The sequence below is a fragment of the Talpa occidentalis genome, unplaced genomic scaffold, assembly GCF_014898055.3.
Source record: "Talpa occidentalis isolate TD23 unplaced genomic scaffold, MPIMG_talOcc4v2.1 talOcc4.7, whole genome shotgun sequence".
Taxonomy (NCBI): Eukaryota; Metazoa; Chordata; class Mammalia; order Eulipotyphla; family Talpidae; genus Talpa; species Talpa occidentalis.
The window spans coordinates 135945058-135960349 of record NW_023605083.1 but is presented as its reverse complement, the minus strand read 5'-3'; the positions used below and the strand labels follow the sequence as shown (position 1 = coordinate 135960349).

The following is a 15292-nucleotide window of genomic DNA, read 5'->3' as shown; positions in this document are numbered from 1 at the left end:
TGTTCCCGCCCGTCTGGGACGCGGGGGTCGCCCCCCAGGCGCCCGCCCACCCAGCTGACTCAGGCCCCGCGGGGCAGCTCAGAGGGGGACCTGACGCCGTCTCGCAGGCCAGGCGGCGCACCAGGGACGAGCAGGCAGGTGCCGCGGGCCAGGCGCGGGCGTTAATGAGTTTTCTTTATTGGGTAAAGTGTCACGGAGCGGCGGCGGGCGGCTGTCCCCGCGCGGCTCCTCGGCGGGCCTCACTCCTTGAACTTCCACTCCTGCCGGCACATGGGGCAGTGCTGCTGCACCTGCTGCGCGTTCAGCCACTTGAGGATGCAGTGCATGTGGAAGCAGTGCGAGCACTGGCCCCACACCAGCGGGCAGTCGTCGCCGGGCACCTTGCCTGCGGGCACGGCCGGGTCACACGCCGCCCCGGACCAAGGGGTGCGGGGCAAAGCGGCCTGAGCGGGCAAGCGCGGGGCCCGCGCGCGCTGCGGGCATCTGGGCCAGCCCGGCCAAGCCCCGACCCCACCCCGCGGCTCCCGCAGGCCGCAGGCAGCGGAGCCCAAACCGGTCTCGCCCCAAACACGCACCGCGCCACGTCCACTCCCCGGGACTCGGAGGACAAAGGACGACGCTGAGGGCGCCGCCCGGCCGACCTCGCGGGCACGCGCGCAGCCGGACAGCAGGGCCGCCCGCACGCCCCCCCCGGGCCGCCCGCACCCCCCCCCCCCGGCCAACGCACCCCCCGGGCCGCCCGCACTCCCCGGGCCGCCCGCACCCCCCGGGCCAACGCACCCCCCGGGCCAACGCACCCCCCGGGCCAACGCACCCCCCGGGCCGCCCGCACCCCCGGCCGCCCGCACCCCCGGGCCGCCCGCACCCCCGGCCGCCCGCACCCCCGGGCCGCCCGCACCCCCGGCCGCCCGCACCCCCGGCCGCCGGGCACTCACAGTCGGGGCAGCAGCCGTTGAAGGCCATCCGGCAGATGCCGCAGTTCTCGTCGTTGGCCACCCAGAGCCAGGTGGCCACGCCGTTCCAGCACTTGATCTTCACCTTCATGGCGGGGCCTGCGGCGGGGGGGCCGGGTCAGGCCGCCGCCGCGTTCGGGGGGCCGCGGCTCGGGGCCGGGGGCCGGGCGCGCCCGCTGCAGGGCGCCCGCCGAGCCCGCCCGCCGCGCCGCGCCCGGCCGCGGCCCCTTGGAAGGCGACGTCGCGCTCCCCGGGGCGACAGATAGAGACGCCCCCGCGCCCCCCCCCGCGGCCCCCGCGGCCCCCGCCCCCCGCGGCCCGCGGGCCCCGCGCCCCCCGCCGCCCCGCGGCCCCCGCCGCCCCGCGGCCCCCGCGCCCCCCGCCGCCCCGCGCCCCCCGCCGCCCCGCGGCCCCCGCCGCCCCGCGGCCCCCGCCGCCCCGCGGCCCCCGCCGCCCCGCGGCCCCCGCGGCGGTGGGCGGGTGAGGGGTTAGGGGGTGAGGAAGGGGTGAGGTGCCCGGCCCCGCCCCCAACGGCCCGCCCCGCCCCCGCGCCCTCGCACCTCGGCCAACCCCGGCACGCGCCGCCCCCCGCCGCCCGCCCGCCTTCCGTTGGCCGCGCCGGCGCCCGCGCGGGAAGGTATAAAAACGACCGCGGCCGCGGCCCGGCTCCTCACAGCCGCGCCCGCCCAGCCCTCCGCCCAGCGCGCACGCGCACGCCCGCCCCCGCCCGCCCGCAGCCAATCGGCGGGCCCGCGCCCCGGAAGGGCCCGCGCGGCGCCGGAAGTGACGCGCCGGCGTGCTGACGCGCGGGCTGGAGCCGAGGCCGATCCGCGCCCGCCATGGCCGACAAGATGGACATGTCTCTGGACGACATCATCAAGCTGAACCGGAGCCAGCGAGGCGGCCGCGGCGGGGGCCGGGGCCGCGGCCGGGCGGGCTCGCAGGGCGGCCGGGGCGGCGGCGCGCAGGCGGCCGCGCGGGTGAGCCGAGGCGGCGGGCCCATGCGGAACCGGCCGGCCCTCGCCCGCGGCGCGGCCGGCGGCGGCGGCAGGAACCGGCCCGCGCCCTACAGCCGGGTGAGTGCGGCGGGGCGGGCGGGGCGGCGCCTTTGTCCGCGCGGCCGCGTGGCGGCGGCGGGGCCGGCGCGCTCACGCCCCCCCCCGCCCGCAGCCCAAGCAGCTCCCCGACAAGTGGCAGCACGACCTCTTCGACAGCGGCTTCGGGGGCGGCGCCGGCGTGGAGACGGGGGGCAAGCTGCTCGTGTCCAACCTGGACTTCGGGGTGTCCGACGCCGACATTCAGGTGAGAGGCCGGGCCCCTCGGCCGGCCGTGCCCCCGCCCGCCCCGTCGTCGGGGTGTGCCCCCGCCCGCCCGCCCGCCCGCCCGCCCGGCCCGGGCGCGGCGCTCGCCGGCCGCCGCAGCTGCACGGCCCGCCGCGGGGCAGGCGGCCCCCTCCGGCCTCCCGCGGGCCCTGCCCCGGCGCCCCTGCCCTGGCGGGCGCCTTTTTCCTTCCTTTTTGAGCGGCGCCGCGCGCCCGAGGGTGTCTAGTTAGGTGCAGGCGTCCTGGGGGTCAGTGTGGGAGCTCAGGGGGCCGGGCCAGGGTGCGGGGCCTCCTGGGTTCAGCCGCCCAGCGCCCAGCCGCCGGACGAGACCGGGGAGGACAGCGGAGGCCGATGAGCACTCACAGTGTCTCAACACTTTTTTCAAGGTGGTTTCTGGCATCCACTGGAAACCGCTTTTGGTGAACTCCACTTCCCGCTGTGTGCCTGCGGCCGGAGTAGCCCCACACTCTGGGTTCCCTCTCCAACTCCCAGCCTACCTGAGGTCAGGGCAGTTTCCATGGCAGCGCTTGACTTCAGCCTTTGCGGCAGGCTTGAGTGGGAGGAGAGGGCCAGGTGAGCCAGACCTGCCCTGGGGGAGGGGCTGGGGCAGGGCTCCCGAGGCAAGGGGCCCTCTGAGCTGGTCCACGCGCTGCCAGCACCCCTCACTCCAGCAGCAGGAGCTCGCTGTGCGCTCGTCTGTGGACGGAGGCAGACCTCGTGTCCTCCACCGGGCCGGCGCCCGCCTGCGTCTCGGTGCCAGGCCGCCAGGAGCCCAGGGCCAAGCCGCTCCTGAGAGTAGCTGCCCGCCGGACCCAGCCCTGCCCCCAGCCCCCCGCCGCGCCCTGCCCGCGCGCAGGCCTCCCGGGGAGACCCCCAGAGCAGCTCGCGCTCCCAGGCCCTGGCCGCGGGGGGAAGGCCGCCTGCCAACAGCTGCTCTTTCCGACTCCCAGGAGCTCTTTGCTGAATTCGGGACCCTGAAGAAGGCGGCGGTGCACTACGACCGCTCGGGCCGCAGCTTAGGGACCGCCGACGTGCACTTCGAGCGGAAGGCGGACGCCCTGAAGGCCATGAAACAGTACAACGGCGTCCCCCTGGATGGTGCGTGGGGTGGACCCTGCCCCGCAGGAGGGGCGCGCCCTCCGGCCGAGGACACCTTACGTTTGCCCCTTTGTCTCGCTCTTCCACTCTGCCACCTCTCACGCTGCCCCACACATCCGGAACAACCTCTTGTGAACCCCCATCCAGCGAGCTACATCCCTCCCCTCCTTCAGCTCCTCCTGGAAGATTCACTTCTGTGGAGCCTTCTCAGACCCTCCTTAGCACTCCTCTGAGTGCGCGGCTGTAGTCTAGAGACAAAGGTACCGGCTCTTCTCCGTCAGGTCGCCTGCGCCTCCCACCAGCGCCCGACGCCCGGCCTGGCCGCCGCCTGAGTGGACTCGGCAATGTGGCGCCGGCGGCTGCTGCGCCGTCTTGCTCTCCCACCGGGTGTCGGGAGCACCTGAGACTCGGCCCCTTCCGGAGCCTGCGCGGAGGCCCGGCCGGGCCCCGGCGCCGGCCCCCTAACCGGCCCGTGCCTTCTGTCTCCCGCACAGGCCGCCCCATGAACATCCAGCTCGTCACGTCACAGATCGACACGCAGCGGAGACCCGCCCAGAGGTGAGCCGGCGGCCGGGGCGGGGGGGCGCGGGGCCCGGCCAGGCACGTGAGCGAGCCCCCTTCCTCGCCAGCGTGAACAGGGGCGGCATGACTCGAAACCGAGGTTCCGGTGCTTTCGGCGGCGGTGCCCGAAGAGGAGCCCGCGGGGGCAGCCGCGGCCGAGGCAGAGGCACCGGCAGGGGCTCCAAGCAGCAGCTCTCGGCGGAGGAGCTGGACGCCCAGCTGGACGCCTACAACGCCAGGGTGAGTTCCGGGCGCCGGGAGGGGGGGCTCCCCCGGGGGAGCAGAGGGCGACCACCCTCTCCTGTGTTGCAGATGGACACCAGCTAAGCGCCCGCGCCCGAAGCAGACCGGCCGCGTCCGCTCCCGGCGGGAGGGTGGCGGGCTGGGCCTGTGCAGCCAACCGTGGATTTGTTTCTTTTATGTTTTAAAATAGGATTTAAAGACTCCTGTAAAGGTTTTTTCTCCTTTTTCCCTTTTTTTTTTCCTTTTTTTTTTTAATTCCGAAGCAGACCTGTTTTGTACCGAGTTATTTTTGGGATAAATTTTACTGGTTGCTGTTGTGGAGAGGGTGACGTCCTCACCTTTGCCATAATAAAATAGAAACGTGTGTAGGCCTGGGGCTGCGTGATTCAGGTGCGGGGGCGGGGGGCAGGCCCAGGTGGCCAGCGGCCGGCGGTCATCTCCGTGGTGCAGGGTTCCGGGGCTCAGGTCTGCAGCCCACGCCGGGCCGCCCGTCGACGTGAGGGCGGGGCCCGGGAACGCTGGCGGGGGGCGGCATCCCCTTGGCCTCCACGTCCAGAGGGCGAGGCGACGGGGCGCCCCGCGATCCGTGCTTGCTGGCGGCCGGGGCGCGTGCCTGCAGTGAGCGGCGGGCTGGGCTGGGCTGGGCAGCGTCTCATGTGTCCTGGCTCTGGAGGGCGGGCCCCAGATGGGTCTGTCCTGCCTCAAGCCCAGGGAGAGCGGACCGCGCAGCTCCTCTGCCTACCGCAGGGCCCCTTGGGGGCGGGACGCCCGCACCACCTGTCCCTGCTTGGGGCAAAAGCAGCCACCCTCCCTCCAGCACTGGGCCCAGGACAGCTGCCGGGAGACCGAGGCCGCCTCCAAGCCCACTGTTGCCACCGGGGCTGGCCCGGAAGGGGGCGCGAGAGGGTGTGTGAGCCGGGGCCTCGCACCGTCAGAATTCTCCGCCGCTGGGGGTGCCTGCTCGGGGCAGGCGCTGGCCGGGAAGATGACCGTGATGACTCAGCTGTGCCCAGCCCGCGGGGTAGTTGAATGCTCTGCAAGCTGCTAAGGACGGGTGGGCGCGGCGGGAGGCAGCGCTGCTCCCAAGGAGCAGGTCCCAGCGAGGCAAGGAGGTGTCCTGAGGAGGGTATGGCCCAGGGGAGCCCTGGCTGAGGGCCTGGCCAGGCCAGAGGCCAAGAGTGCTGGGCAGGAGGACGGTGGTTGATGCTTGGGGTCAGTCGTGGGTGTCCTGAGTGGAGGGAGGCCTGGGAGGAGACTGGGCACTAGCGCAGCCCCGGAGGCCCCCAGGTATGGCACATCTCCCTCCAACCCCAGCCCCCATGTTGCTCGGGTCAAGGAGGGCTGGTGGGGACCAGGCAGAGCATGACGTGACAGGAGCTGGGGGGCAGTCTGATTCCACAGATCCCGAGAGGCAAAGGGGTGTGGGGGCAGGCCAGTGAGCAGAGCAGGGCGGAGCTCCCGGACCCTCCCTTGAAGCATCCGCTACCTTGTCTGTGAACTGGAGCCCCCTTGAGGGCCAGAGCCGGGGCTGGTGTTGCTGGCCTGCCGGGGCCAGTAGTCCCAGCTCTCGCCCTCCCCCCCACCTCCCTGGGGTCCAGGAAGGAGATGCCAGAGGACCAGGCTGTGGCTTTCTGCCTACCCATCCTTTGTAGGGGGCAGTTCCAGGGTTTTGGGGTCGCCTCCAGCCCTCAGTCCACAGGGAAGCTCTGCGCTTGGCCCACAGCCACCACTGGCAGCTCCACCGTTTGCAATAGGCGGCTTCTGGGGCACAGGCCTGACAGGCCCAGGTTGGGGGAGCAGCGCGTGCAACCCCCGATGGAAGCCCTGGCCAACCGGGTGCGGGCGAGCCCGCTCACCTAGTTCTTGCCTGGGGGGACTGCCTGACCCGGGCCAGTCCGCACCTGCTGTGCAGTGGCCACAGGACAGCTGGGGTGGGGCAGTTTCTATCCCTGGCCACACACGCCTGGCAAGTGTCTCGGGTGCTGCCGGCACAGGTTTGGGGGGCTCACCTCTTCCCGGGACCCAGTGACACGATCTCGTTTGGGGTTTTAAGAAACTGAAATTTAGGCCCTCCCTGGCGGCACAGGCGGTTGAGCGCAGCGCTGTGGAGCCGTCCGCAGCCTCTGCAGCGCGGGTTCCATTCTCGGCCGCCCGGGGAAGATCTTTTTTTAAAAAAAAATGTTTATTTCTCTGTAGGTAGGCGCCACACCCAGGGCCGGTGGAGCCTGGTCCTGTCCAGTGTGTCCAGCATGCCTTCTGGTGGCAGGCCCTACCGAGGGCGTGTGAGTGGCCAGGGGCAAGAGGGCCATGCAGTCCAGCGGCAGGGGATGCAGCACAGGGCAGGCCTGGCTGGCGGGAGAGGGTGGACATCTGGAGGCGCCAAAGGCAGAGAAGAGCAGCACAGGACCTGAGGCAGGATGGCCAGGGCCTGGGCAGCAGGACAGAAGGGGACAGGGGGCACGCTGGAAGCTGAGGAAGCTGAGCTGCACGTGCCTCCGTGCCTGGCGCTGCAGGGCCTGGAGGGCTCCTGGGCGCAGTAGTCTGTTCCAGAGGTGGGGGAGGGCGAAGGTGCCAAGGAGGCGCTCGTGCCTTGGGGCCACCCAGGTGTTCACACCATCCGCTGAAGCCCATCCAGTGGTCTTGCTGTGTTCGCACATCCAGCGCGCCCACATTCACCTCCCAGAACAGTCCATCACCCAAGAGTCCCCAGCATGGGCAGTGGTCACCCCCACCGCCCCCCCACATTCTCGAGGGGTATCCTGAGGCCCGTGATCAGGGGTGCGTGTGTTTCCAGGGGACAGGCGTGTGCTGTCCCCCTCCTGGCCTGAGCCGCCCGCGCTGTGCTGAGTGTCAGGGGCTGCCTGGTGGCGGCATCTCCACATGGGACGGCAGAGGCAAGGAACGGCCCCTGGGGTAAGAGGCAGCTCCCTGGGCCCCCTGGAGCGGGGCGCCCTACTCCCGTGCTTGCGACAGACTCCATCTCTCCAGGGCTCTGCCCCCCACCGGCCCCTCCCCACCCTGTCCCGGGCACTCCAGCGCGACTGCAAGACCCAGGCCCGGCAGCCCCGCCCCCTCCCCAGGACGGCGCCCGCACCCCTCGCCCCAAGCGCCTTTGCTGCCTTTGCCGTGGAGGCAGAGGCACACCCAGAGGTCCTGCTGGACGCCCAGCGCCAGTCCTGGCTGGGCTCTGGGGTGGGCCAGAGGCTCGCGAGCTGGAAGTCCACCCGCTGACAACCTGATCCCCAGCTTGGCTGCTCCCTGCAGCTGCCCGTGCCTGGGCCTGGTCCTCCTCCTGGGAGCGCCTGGGGCTGTCCCTGGAGAGCCCTGGGGCCAGCAAGGTGGTGGTGGTGGGGGGGCATTCCTTTCACTCCCATAGTTGCGGGGCTGTCCCTGGAGAGCCCTGGGGCCAGCAAGGTGGTGGTGGGGGGGGGGCATTCCTTTCACTCCCATAGTTGCACCTGGAGAGTAAACAAGAAACAAAAGAATTTAAGAAAATGGGATCTCCCTGGCGGTGCCTGCGGCGGTGCCTGCGGCACCTCCCGGACAGTCAACTGGCAAAGGCTTTTTTAAAGATTAACTGGATCCCACAGGGAGAGAACAGCCGGCACCTTCCAGACAACGCAGGCCAGGCTTGTCACAGCCTCAGAGCTTAGCAAGGTGGCAGGAAGATCCATGTACAAAATACAAGTGCAGTTATTAGCAGAACAAGTCCATTCACATCAGTATAAAAAGAACTAAAATACTTTGTAACAATCGTAACCAAACACAACCCTAGAATGAGGAAATTCTGCTGGAGAAAAAAGACCCACAGGCCACAGAGACATCTCTTTGCATCCAAGGTTCAAATTGCCAGATGCACTTTCTCCAGATTGTTCCTCTCAAATTCCTAACAGGCTCTTCCTAGAAATTGAGAACTGACCTTCAGGGGTACAGAGAATCTCAGAGAACCCAGAACAGCCAAAACAATTCTGAAAAGAACCTAACAGAATTACACTACTTGACCTCAAAAACTAAAGCTACAAAGATCAAGAGATTGTGGTGCTGGGCCTCCCCGGGGGTGCGCGGGTTAAGTCTCAGCAATGCACAGCCACCTCCAGGCCAGGGAGTACCCACAGGGCACAGTGTATTTAGTTAGGTCCGTCTGCCTGTTGTGCTCCCGGCTCTGTCTCTGGTGAATCCTCTCACCCCCGTACCTCTGGCCTGTACTGCGATTCTCGTATAATAATTAAATCTTTAAAAAATAGATTATGGTATTAAGGACAAGTGCACAGATCAAAGGAATTGAGACTCTGGAATGAAACCTTTACCTTTATGGTTAGTGAATTTTTTTATTTTAGTTTTTTAAAGATTTATTTATTTATGCATACAAGAGCTGGGGTACAGGACAGAGGTGTTGGAGGTGAGAGGAGTCACCAGAGACAGGGTGGGGAGCAGAACAGGCAGATTAACTGAAATCCACTGCTGAGGGGAGCAGCGGGGAGGCAGGCGAGGTCTGCGGCGCCCTGTGGGTAGCTCCCTGGCTGGGGATCAAACTCGTGCTGCAGAGGCTGCGGACAGCTTCATAGGTTGTGTCTTAACCCCTTGTGCCACCAAGGAGACCAGGTTAGTGAATTTTTAAAATTTTTTTAATGCTTTTTATTTTTACATAGAAGAACTGGGGTGCAGGCCAGAGGTGGGGGAGTGTGGGGGGGTGAGATGATTCCCCAGAGACAGAGTGGGAAGAAGAACAGGCAAATCTACTGAAATCCACTGCTGAGGGGAGCAGAGGGGAGACAGGAGAGAACTACCTCACCATGTGGGATTGTGCCTGCGCCACCGGGGGGGCCCTGGAGTGTCCATTTTTAGGGTAACTCTCTCAGTGGCCAGCTGGCCAGAGTCCCATCTCCAGCTGAGGCCACGGCACCGAGTCAGGAAGCTGTTGGCCTGCCCCAGTCTGGGGTGTCCAGGGGTGGGATGGAGACCGGGGGGCACTCCCCACCCGCCTGGTCCCAGGGCCCGGGCAGCCAGAACCCGATTCTGACCCAGGGAAGGGCGCTCACGAGCAGAGAAAACGCCGTTGAGTGCGAAACGGCACTTAGGGCTTCTGCTGCGTCCTGGCCCATGTTCTGGGACTGAGCGCCCGGCGGGGAGAGCCCTCAGCGGTGACGCCAGGGGTGGGACAACCACCTTCCGTGGCGCACGTCCTGTGCCGCGGGCGAGGGGGCAGCTTTGTGGGTCTTCAGCCCAGATTTTCCACCTGGTCCTTAAGTCAGCCTGGGGCTGAAGCCGCGCCAGGCGCCTGTTTTGGGGCTCTGGAAGACGGAGCGCGGGCGTCGCCCCAGGTCAGGGCTGCAGCCCCTGCCCCTGCCTGCCCGCACCGGCCTGCAGAGCCACAGGAGCTGAGTCTGCAGCTGCCCAGCGGGCTCCAGGAAGCCGTGACAGGCCCCTGGGCACGCTGTTCTGGGGCACCTGGGGAGGCGAGGGATGACAGCCACTGGGTGATGCCCGAGGCGCCCCGCTCTGCTGCAGCCCTCACCCAGCCCTCACTCGCGTGCAGAGAATCACCTCCTGGCGCGCCAAGCACGCCTGGGCAGGGATGGGGGGGGGCGCCTCCTCCCCCCAAAGGATTCTTTCCTTAGGAAAAAAACAGGCTGGATATTTAAGGTGCAAATAATACCTGTCTCCACGGGGGTGAGGGCAGAGAAAACTAGAGGGCCCCTGAGCTGCTGCTGCAGCTGAACAGGGTGGAGGTCGGCCAGGGGGTGCCCGGAGACCTCCTGGTACTCACTCCTCAGGGTCCCCCCCCACCGCCCCGGGCAGTCCTGAGTCCAGCCATGGGTGCTGCTCCCTGAGTTGCCGGGGTCACGGCTCTCTGCCATCGCCTGTCCCTGAGGCCTGTCTGGGGTGTCGGCGCCGAGCCCTGGGGCTGAAGCCTGTGCGGTGCCCCAGGCAGCGGGTCCTTGGGGCAGACTGGGGGCAGGCCCGCTGAGATCCAGCTGCACAGCATCACGCGGGGCTTCGAGCTGCTGAATCCCAGGTGCACCCCGCGTGCAGCGACGCGTGTGGCAGGCCCAGGAGGGATGGTTCTGGGCACAAACCTCCGACAGCGGGGCCTGGGGCCACGGGGACTGCCAGGCAGGAAGCCGCGCTGAACCCCACTCGGGACGCTCTGCCTGCGGCCAGCCCGGCTTCGGCACACGGCCCGACAGCGAGCGCAGCACAGGAAACCCCCAGGCGCCGAGAGCCCCCCGCGCCAAGCTCAGCTCTCGCCCCAAGCTCCGGCGCCGCGCGGCCCTCCCGGCACGACGGGGCGCGCCCCCGGGCGGCGGGGACTCGGGGCCTCCCCGCCGGCAGAGGGGCGCGCGCTGGGGCTGCGGGCGCGACACGGCGGCCCAGGCTGGCGCGGACACACGCCCGAAGCCGCGCGCCCCGGGGCGCCGCACGCAGGAGCCGCTTTCCGCGGCGACCCGGTCACGCGCGCCGGGCGCCCAGAGGCGCGGGGGCCGGGAAGGGCCCGGCCGCCCCGTTACCGGGAGCGTCGCCCAAGGGCGCGTGCAGAGGCGCCCACCGAGCTGGCGGGCCGTCAGCGGACCGCGGCGCGGGAGCCCTCGGGGGCCCGGGCACCCCATCTGAGCGCCCTCAAGGCCCGGCCCCGCAAGATGGCGGGCGCGCGCTCCCGGCAGCCCGAGCGCCCCGCGCATGCGCGCTGGGCCGCCCCGCCCGGCGCGAGCGGAAGTCGCGTGACCCCGGAAGTGGCCGGCCGGGCGGGCGCGCGGGCGGGGCGGGCGACGACGATCGTCACTTCGTGCGGGAAGGAGCGCGGAGCGGCGCGGTCGAACCTCGGTGAGCGCCCGCGGCGGGCCGGGCCGGGCCGGGCCGGGCCGGGCCGGGCCGAGCGGGGCGGGGCGGGGCCGGGCGGGCCGGGCGGCGGCCGCGGGCGGCGCGGGGCGGGCGGCGGCCGCGCCTTTGTTCGCCCGCCCCGCCCGGCCCCGCCCTGCCTGCCGCGGGGGTCCGCGCGGGCCGGGCGCGGCGACAGGGGGCGCGGGCCGGGCCGGGCCCCGGCGCCGGGGCGCCCCACGTGCGGCCGGGCGGGGGCGGGGGCGGCGCGGTGGCCCCGCCCGCCGCGCCCCCGGCGCCCCCTCCCCGCCCCGGCGCCGCCCCGCGGGGCCCGCCCGACGCCCCCTCCCCGGGGGCCGGCCCGGACAGCGGGTCAGGCGGCCGAGGCCTGCGCGCCCCGCCCTCCGCCCAGATTGCGGGCTCTGCGGAAGTGCGCGCGCCGGGCGGCTGCGGGGCGTCCGCGCCCGGGGGGCCGTAGGGCGGAACCCCCGGGGCCTGGGAGGAAGCCGCGGGGAGCCCGGCCGCACGGGCGGGGCGGCCCCGGTGGCGCGCCTCCTGGGCACTTGCCGGAGCCGGTGCCCGGGCAGATCCCGGCTCCCTCGCTGGCCCCGCGGACAAAGGGCTCGGCCGTCTCCGGAGCCCCCGGGCCCTGGGGGCCGCCCCTGGCCGCCTCCGTGTTCCGGGATCCGCGGCGGGGGCGGCAGCTGCTCCGCGGGAAGGCCCGGAGGCTGCCATGGGAACGCTGAGCGGGGGAAGCCAGGGCCGCCTCAGGCCGGCTTCTCCTCGGGGCTCCCCCCGGGGCCAGAGGGCCGCCTTTGAGAAGGCTGACGGCCCCAGCGGAGCCCCCGTTCGGGGCCACGGCCCCCACCCTCCGGAGATCAGAGCGGAACCCGCAGCGCGGCTCCCCCGCCGCCACCCCCTCGGCACCTGCTGGTGGGGCTGGGCAGTCTTCCCTAGCGCCTGCCGGAAAGCCTCGTGTGGCCGCTCGGAGGACCCAGCGGGAACGGTCTCTCTGGGTCAGGGCCGGGGCCGCTCAAAAGGAGCAGCAGGATTTAGAAGTTGCCCTGGCAGGAGAGGTGTGGCCGGTTTCCGGAAGGAGCAGGTTGGGAGTTCCCTGCAGTCCTGGCTGGGCCCCCCAGGGGGCAGGCAGCGGCCTCCTGCAGCAGGCGCTTGCCTCCTTGGCCCCTGCGACACAGCCTGTGCCCCTGCAGGTGTCCCAGACCCGGCTACAGGTGAGCATGGCTGAGCAGGAGCCCACCGCTGAGCAGCTGGCGCAGATCGCCGCAGAGAACCAGGACGACGAGCACTCCGTCAACTACAAGCCCCCAGCCCAGAAGAGCATCCAGGAGATCCAGGAGCTGGACAAGGACGACGAGAGCCTGCGGAAGTACAAGGAGGCCCTCCTGGGCCGCGTGGCTGTGTCTGCTGGTGAGTGGGGCGCGTGGCTCCTGGCCAGCTGCTGCGCTGCCCCTGGGTGGGGCGGGAGGCGCTGGGAAGGCACGGTGCTAGGCGGCTGTTTCTTTGCAGACCCCAACGTTCCCAACGTCATCGTGACCCGTCTGACCCTGGTGTGCAGCTCTGCCCCGGGCCCCCTAGAGCTGGACCTGACTGGTGAGTGGCCCCTCTGAGGCCCCTGGCTGCTCAGACGTGCCCTGCCCCAACAGCATTTCCTGGTGCACCTGCGCCCTCTCGTGGGGAGCAAGAGAAGTTCCGCCCCGTGGTCCCCAAGGCTCTGGTTGGGGGGGGGGCACTGTGGGGGTGGAAGGGCGCCCACCAGGCCTTGAGGCGGTCACAGATGGGAGCCGCATGGCAAGCAGCCTCCCCAGCTGGGCATCCCAGGGCTGCGTTTCTCTCAACACAGGCGATCTGGAGAGCTTCAAGAAGCAGTCCTTCGTGCTGAAGGAAGGGGTGGAATATCGGATAAAAATCTCTTTCCGGGTGAGTGGAGGCTGGGGGAGCCTGGGGCAGGCTGGGGCGGGACACCCTGCTGAGCTCTGCCACGGCCCCCCTCAGGTGAACCGGGAGATCGTGTCTGGCATGAAGTACATACAGCACACGTACAGGAAAGGCATCAAGAGTGAGTGGCGGTGGCACTCGGGGCTCTGGGCAGGGCCCGGGAGGGGGTGAGGCGAGGTGGTGGGTAGCCGGGGGCCCGCGCCCCTCCCTGACCCGGCCCCTGCCTGCAGTTGACAAGACGGACTACATGGTGGGGAGCTACGGGCCCAGGGCGGAGGAGTACGAGTTCCTGACGCCCATGGAGGAGGCCCCCAAGGGCATGCTGGCTCGCGGCAGCTACAATATCAAGTCCAGCTTCACAGACGACGACAAGACTGACCACTTGTCTTGGGAGTGGAACCTCACCATCAAGAAGGAGTGGAAGGACTGAACCCTGGCCCGGGAGGCGGCGGACGGCCGGAGTGTGCCCCCCCCCCCACCTCCCGACCCCATACCAAAGCGCTGACAGGGCCACCCAGGCCGCCGTCCCTCCTGCCAGGCCTGTCTCCGGCCAGCGGCGAGCCCCTCCAACTCGCCCCTCCCCAGCCCGCAGGCCCCAGTCTCCTCGGTGGTCTCCTGTGTCGTCGCTGCTTCCGCCTGTGCTGGGGGGGAGGGGCCGCCGCCCAGCCTCCCTTCCCTTGTCTCCCTCCGTGAGCCTTGCCCATCCTCACCTACCCCACGCCCTGGTGTCTACGGGGCGTGGACATCGTGCTGGGCTCCTGGGGGCTCAGGCCTTCCTGAGTCTTGGGGTTGCCCTGCTCAGGCGCCTCCCCTGCAGCGGGAGTGGGGCGGGTGATGCGGAGCTGTGTGGGTCGGGCCCCCCCAGCATTCTCCTGTCCGGGCCGGCCATCGTCCTGTCACTGTCTAACCATGATGCCTTAACATGCGGAACTCGTGCTGTGGGGCCTCCCGACCTCTAACCCGTGTCCGCATGAGCACGTGGTCTCCCGTCCCTGCCCGTCTCTGTCTCGGCGTCCCGGGGAGGTGCGGCCAGCGCTGCCACTCCCCTGCCTGCCAGGGCCCGGCCAGCCCGCCTGTGGGGCCAGCTCCAGGGGCTCTGGGAAAGCCAAATTGCCAAAACTCCAGATGCCTCCAGTCCCATCCGAGAGGCAGGTGTCCTCAGGCCTCTGCCCTCTGTCCTGGGGGCAGCGCCAGAGCCCACTGGGCGTGCCCTGGGTAGAGCCCTGGCCCAGCCTTACTGTCCCACCTGGCCTGGTGCCCGGCTCATCAGTATTCATTGCTCCATCTGTGCCGCCCGGGGCCACCTCTGCCACAGGCCCTGCTGCCCGGGCCAGGCCCGCCCAGACCCAGCCGGGACCGCAGTGGGACCAAGCAAGAGTCGGAGCATCGCCCGTGCCTGCCCTCCCCGGTCAGCTGGCCTCGCGCCGAGCCTTCCCTGCTTCTCCTTTTCTGACCGGGAAATAAAGTCCCCCCAACAGAGCTGTGTCCATGGCTTGTGTGGGGAAGGCGGCGACTCCTACGGCAGGGCAGGGCGGGGCGGCTACCCCATGAGCAGCCACCAGGCCCTTCGGAAGGGCAACTCCTAGCTGAAGAGAGGGGCCCTCGGGGCTGGAGAGTTGCCAGTTGGGGGGGAGGAGGGGGGCTGGACTGCAGCTGCGGAGCCGCCTCCACCAAGGAGGAAGTGGGCCACAGGGGCCCCCAGCTCACAAGGGAAGGGCCTTGCTGCCGCCATGCAGGAGGGTGTCTGGATGGGCCATCTCGGGTGCCCACCAAGGGTAGCGACCCCGGTTCGTGCCACTTAGGGGGAAAGGAAGTCCTGAGCTAATTCCAGGCAGGTTTTGTGGACTCCACCCCCACTCCAGGCCAAAGTCCTCAAGACATTGGGGTCCTTTTAAGGGCGCAGGGGAGGACCCACAGTCAGGCAACCCGTTTTGTATCGGGGCTGCCCTATAACAACACAGGCTCCAGAAAGCCCGGCCTCTGGCGGCGCGGGGCGCCCTCCAGCCCCAGGCGCACCTGCAGTTGCAGCTCTTGGAGCTTACAGCTGGGGCGGCCCTGCCCCTGGGAGTCCCGGAGCTGGAGGGCTGCTGCCAGCCTGGGAAGACCCCTCCAGGGGACCCTGCTCCCGGGACTATCCCCACCATGGCGACACTGGGGCTCTGGCAGCGCAGGAGGGATCCCCATGAGCCCCATCACTAGGGAACATGCCCCCCACCCTTGGCCCAAGCTCCAGGGGCAGACGCGGTGGCCCCCACAGCCTGCTGGCCTTGCTCCGGATGTGCCAGCTCTGGGCGTGTGTGTGAACCTGGCCGGGGTGCCAGGTTGTGCAGGCATGCTGCCAAC

General features: G+C 69.8%; 3 protein-coding genes across 4 annotated transcripts; 2 read left to right on the top strand and 1 right to left on the bottom strand.

Moving 5' to 3' along the window:
- Nucleotides 1-207: 207 nt before the first annotated feature.
- ANAPC11 (anaphase promoting complex subunit 11) lies at nt 208-1609 on the bottom strand. Its single transcript, XM_037492057.2, has 3 exons — nt 1514-1609; nt 936-1052; nt 208-385 (listed from the first exon to the last, which is right to left on the bottom strand). The coding sequence occupies exons 2-3, from the start codon at nt 1042-1044 to the stop codon at nt 240-242; spliced, it is 255 nt and encodes an 84-aa protein (XP_037347954.1). The 5' UTR covers nt 1045-1052; nt 1514-1609; the 3' UTR covers nt 208-239.
- A 143-nt stretch (nt 1610-1752) lies between these two features.
- Nucleotides 1753-4576, top strand: ALYREF (Aly/REF export factor). Its single transcript, XM_037492055.2, has 6 exons — nt 1753-2029; nt 2124-2255; nt 3226-3373; nt 3868-3931; nt 4003-4174; nt 4247-4576. The coding sequence occupies exons 1-6, from the start codon at nt 1793-1795 to the stop codon at nt 4259-4261; spliced, it is 768 nt and encodes a 255-aa protein (XP_037347952.1). The 5' UTR covers nt 1753-1792; the 3' UTR covers nt 4262-4576.
- Nucleotides 4577-10926: 6350 nt separating this feature from the next.
- Nucleotides 10927-13419, top strand: ARHGDIA (Rho GDP dissociation inhibitor alpha). Of its 2 annotated transcripts, none has more exons than XM_037493670.2 (6): nt 10927-10999; nt 12205-12421; nt 12521-12604; nt 12855-12931; nt 13007-13070; nt 13180-13419. In XM_037493670.2, the coding sequence occupies exons 2-6, from the start codon at nt 12232-12234 to the stop codon at nt 13377-13379; spliced, it is 615 nt and encodes a 204-aa protein (XP_037349567.1). In that variant the 5' UTR covers nt 10927-10999; nt 12205-12231; the 3' UTR covers nt 13380-13419. The 2 variants fall into 2 exon arrangements, with proteins under 2 accessions (XP_037349567.1, XP_037349566.1); XM_037493669.2 differs by lacking the exon at nt 10927-10999 and adding an exon at nt 11901-12095.
- Nucleotides 13420-15292: the final 1873 nt, after the last annotated feature.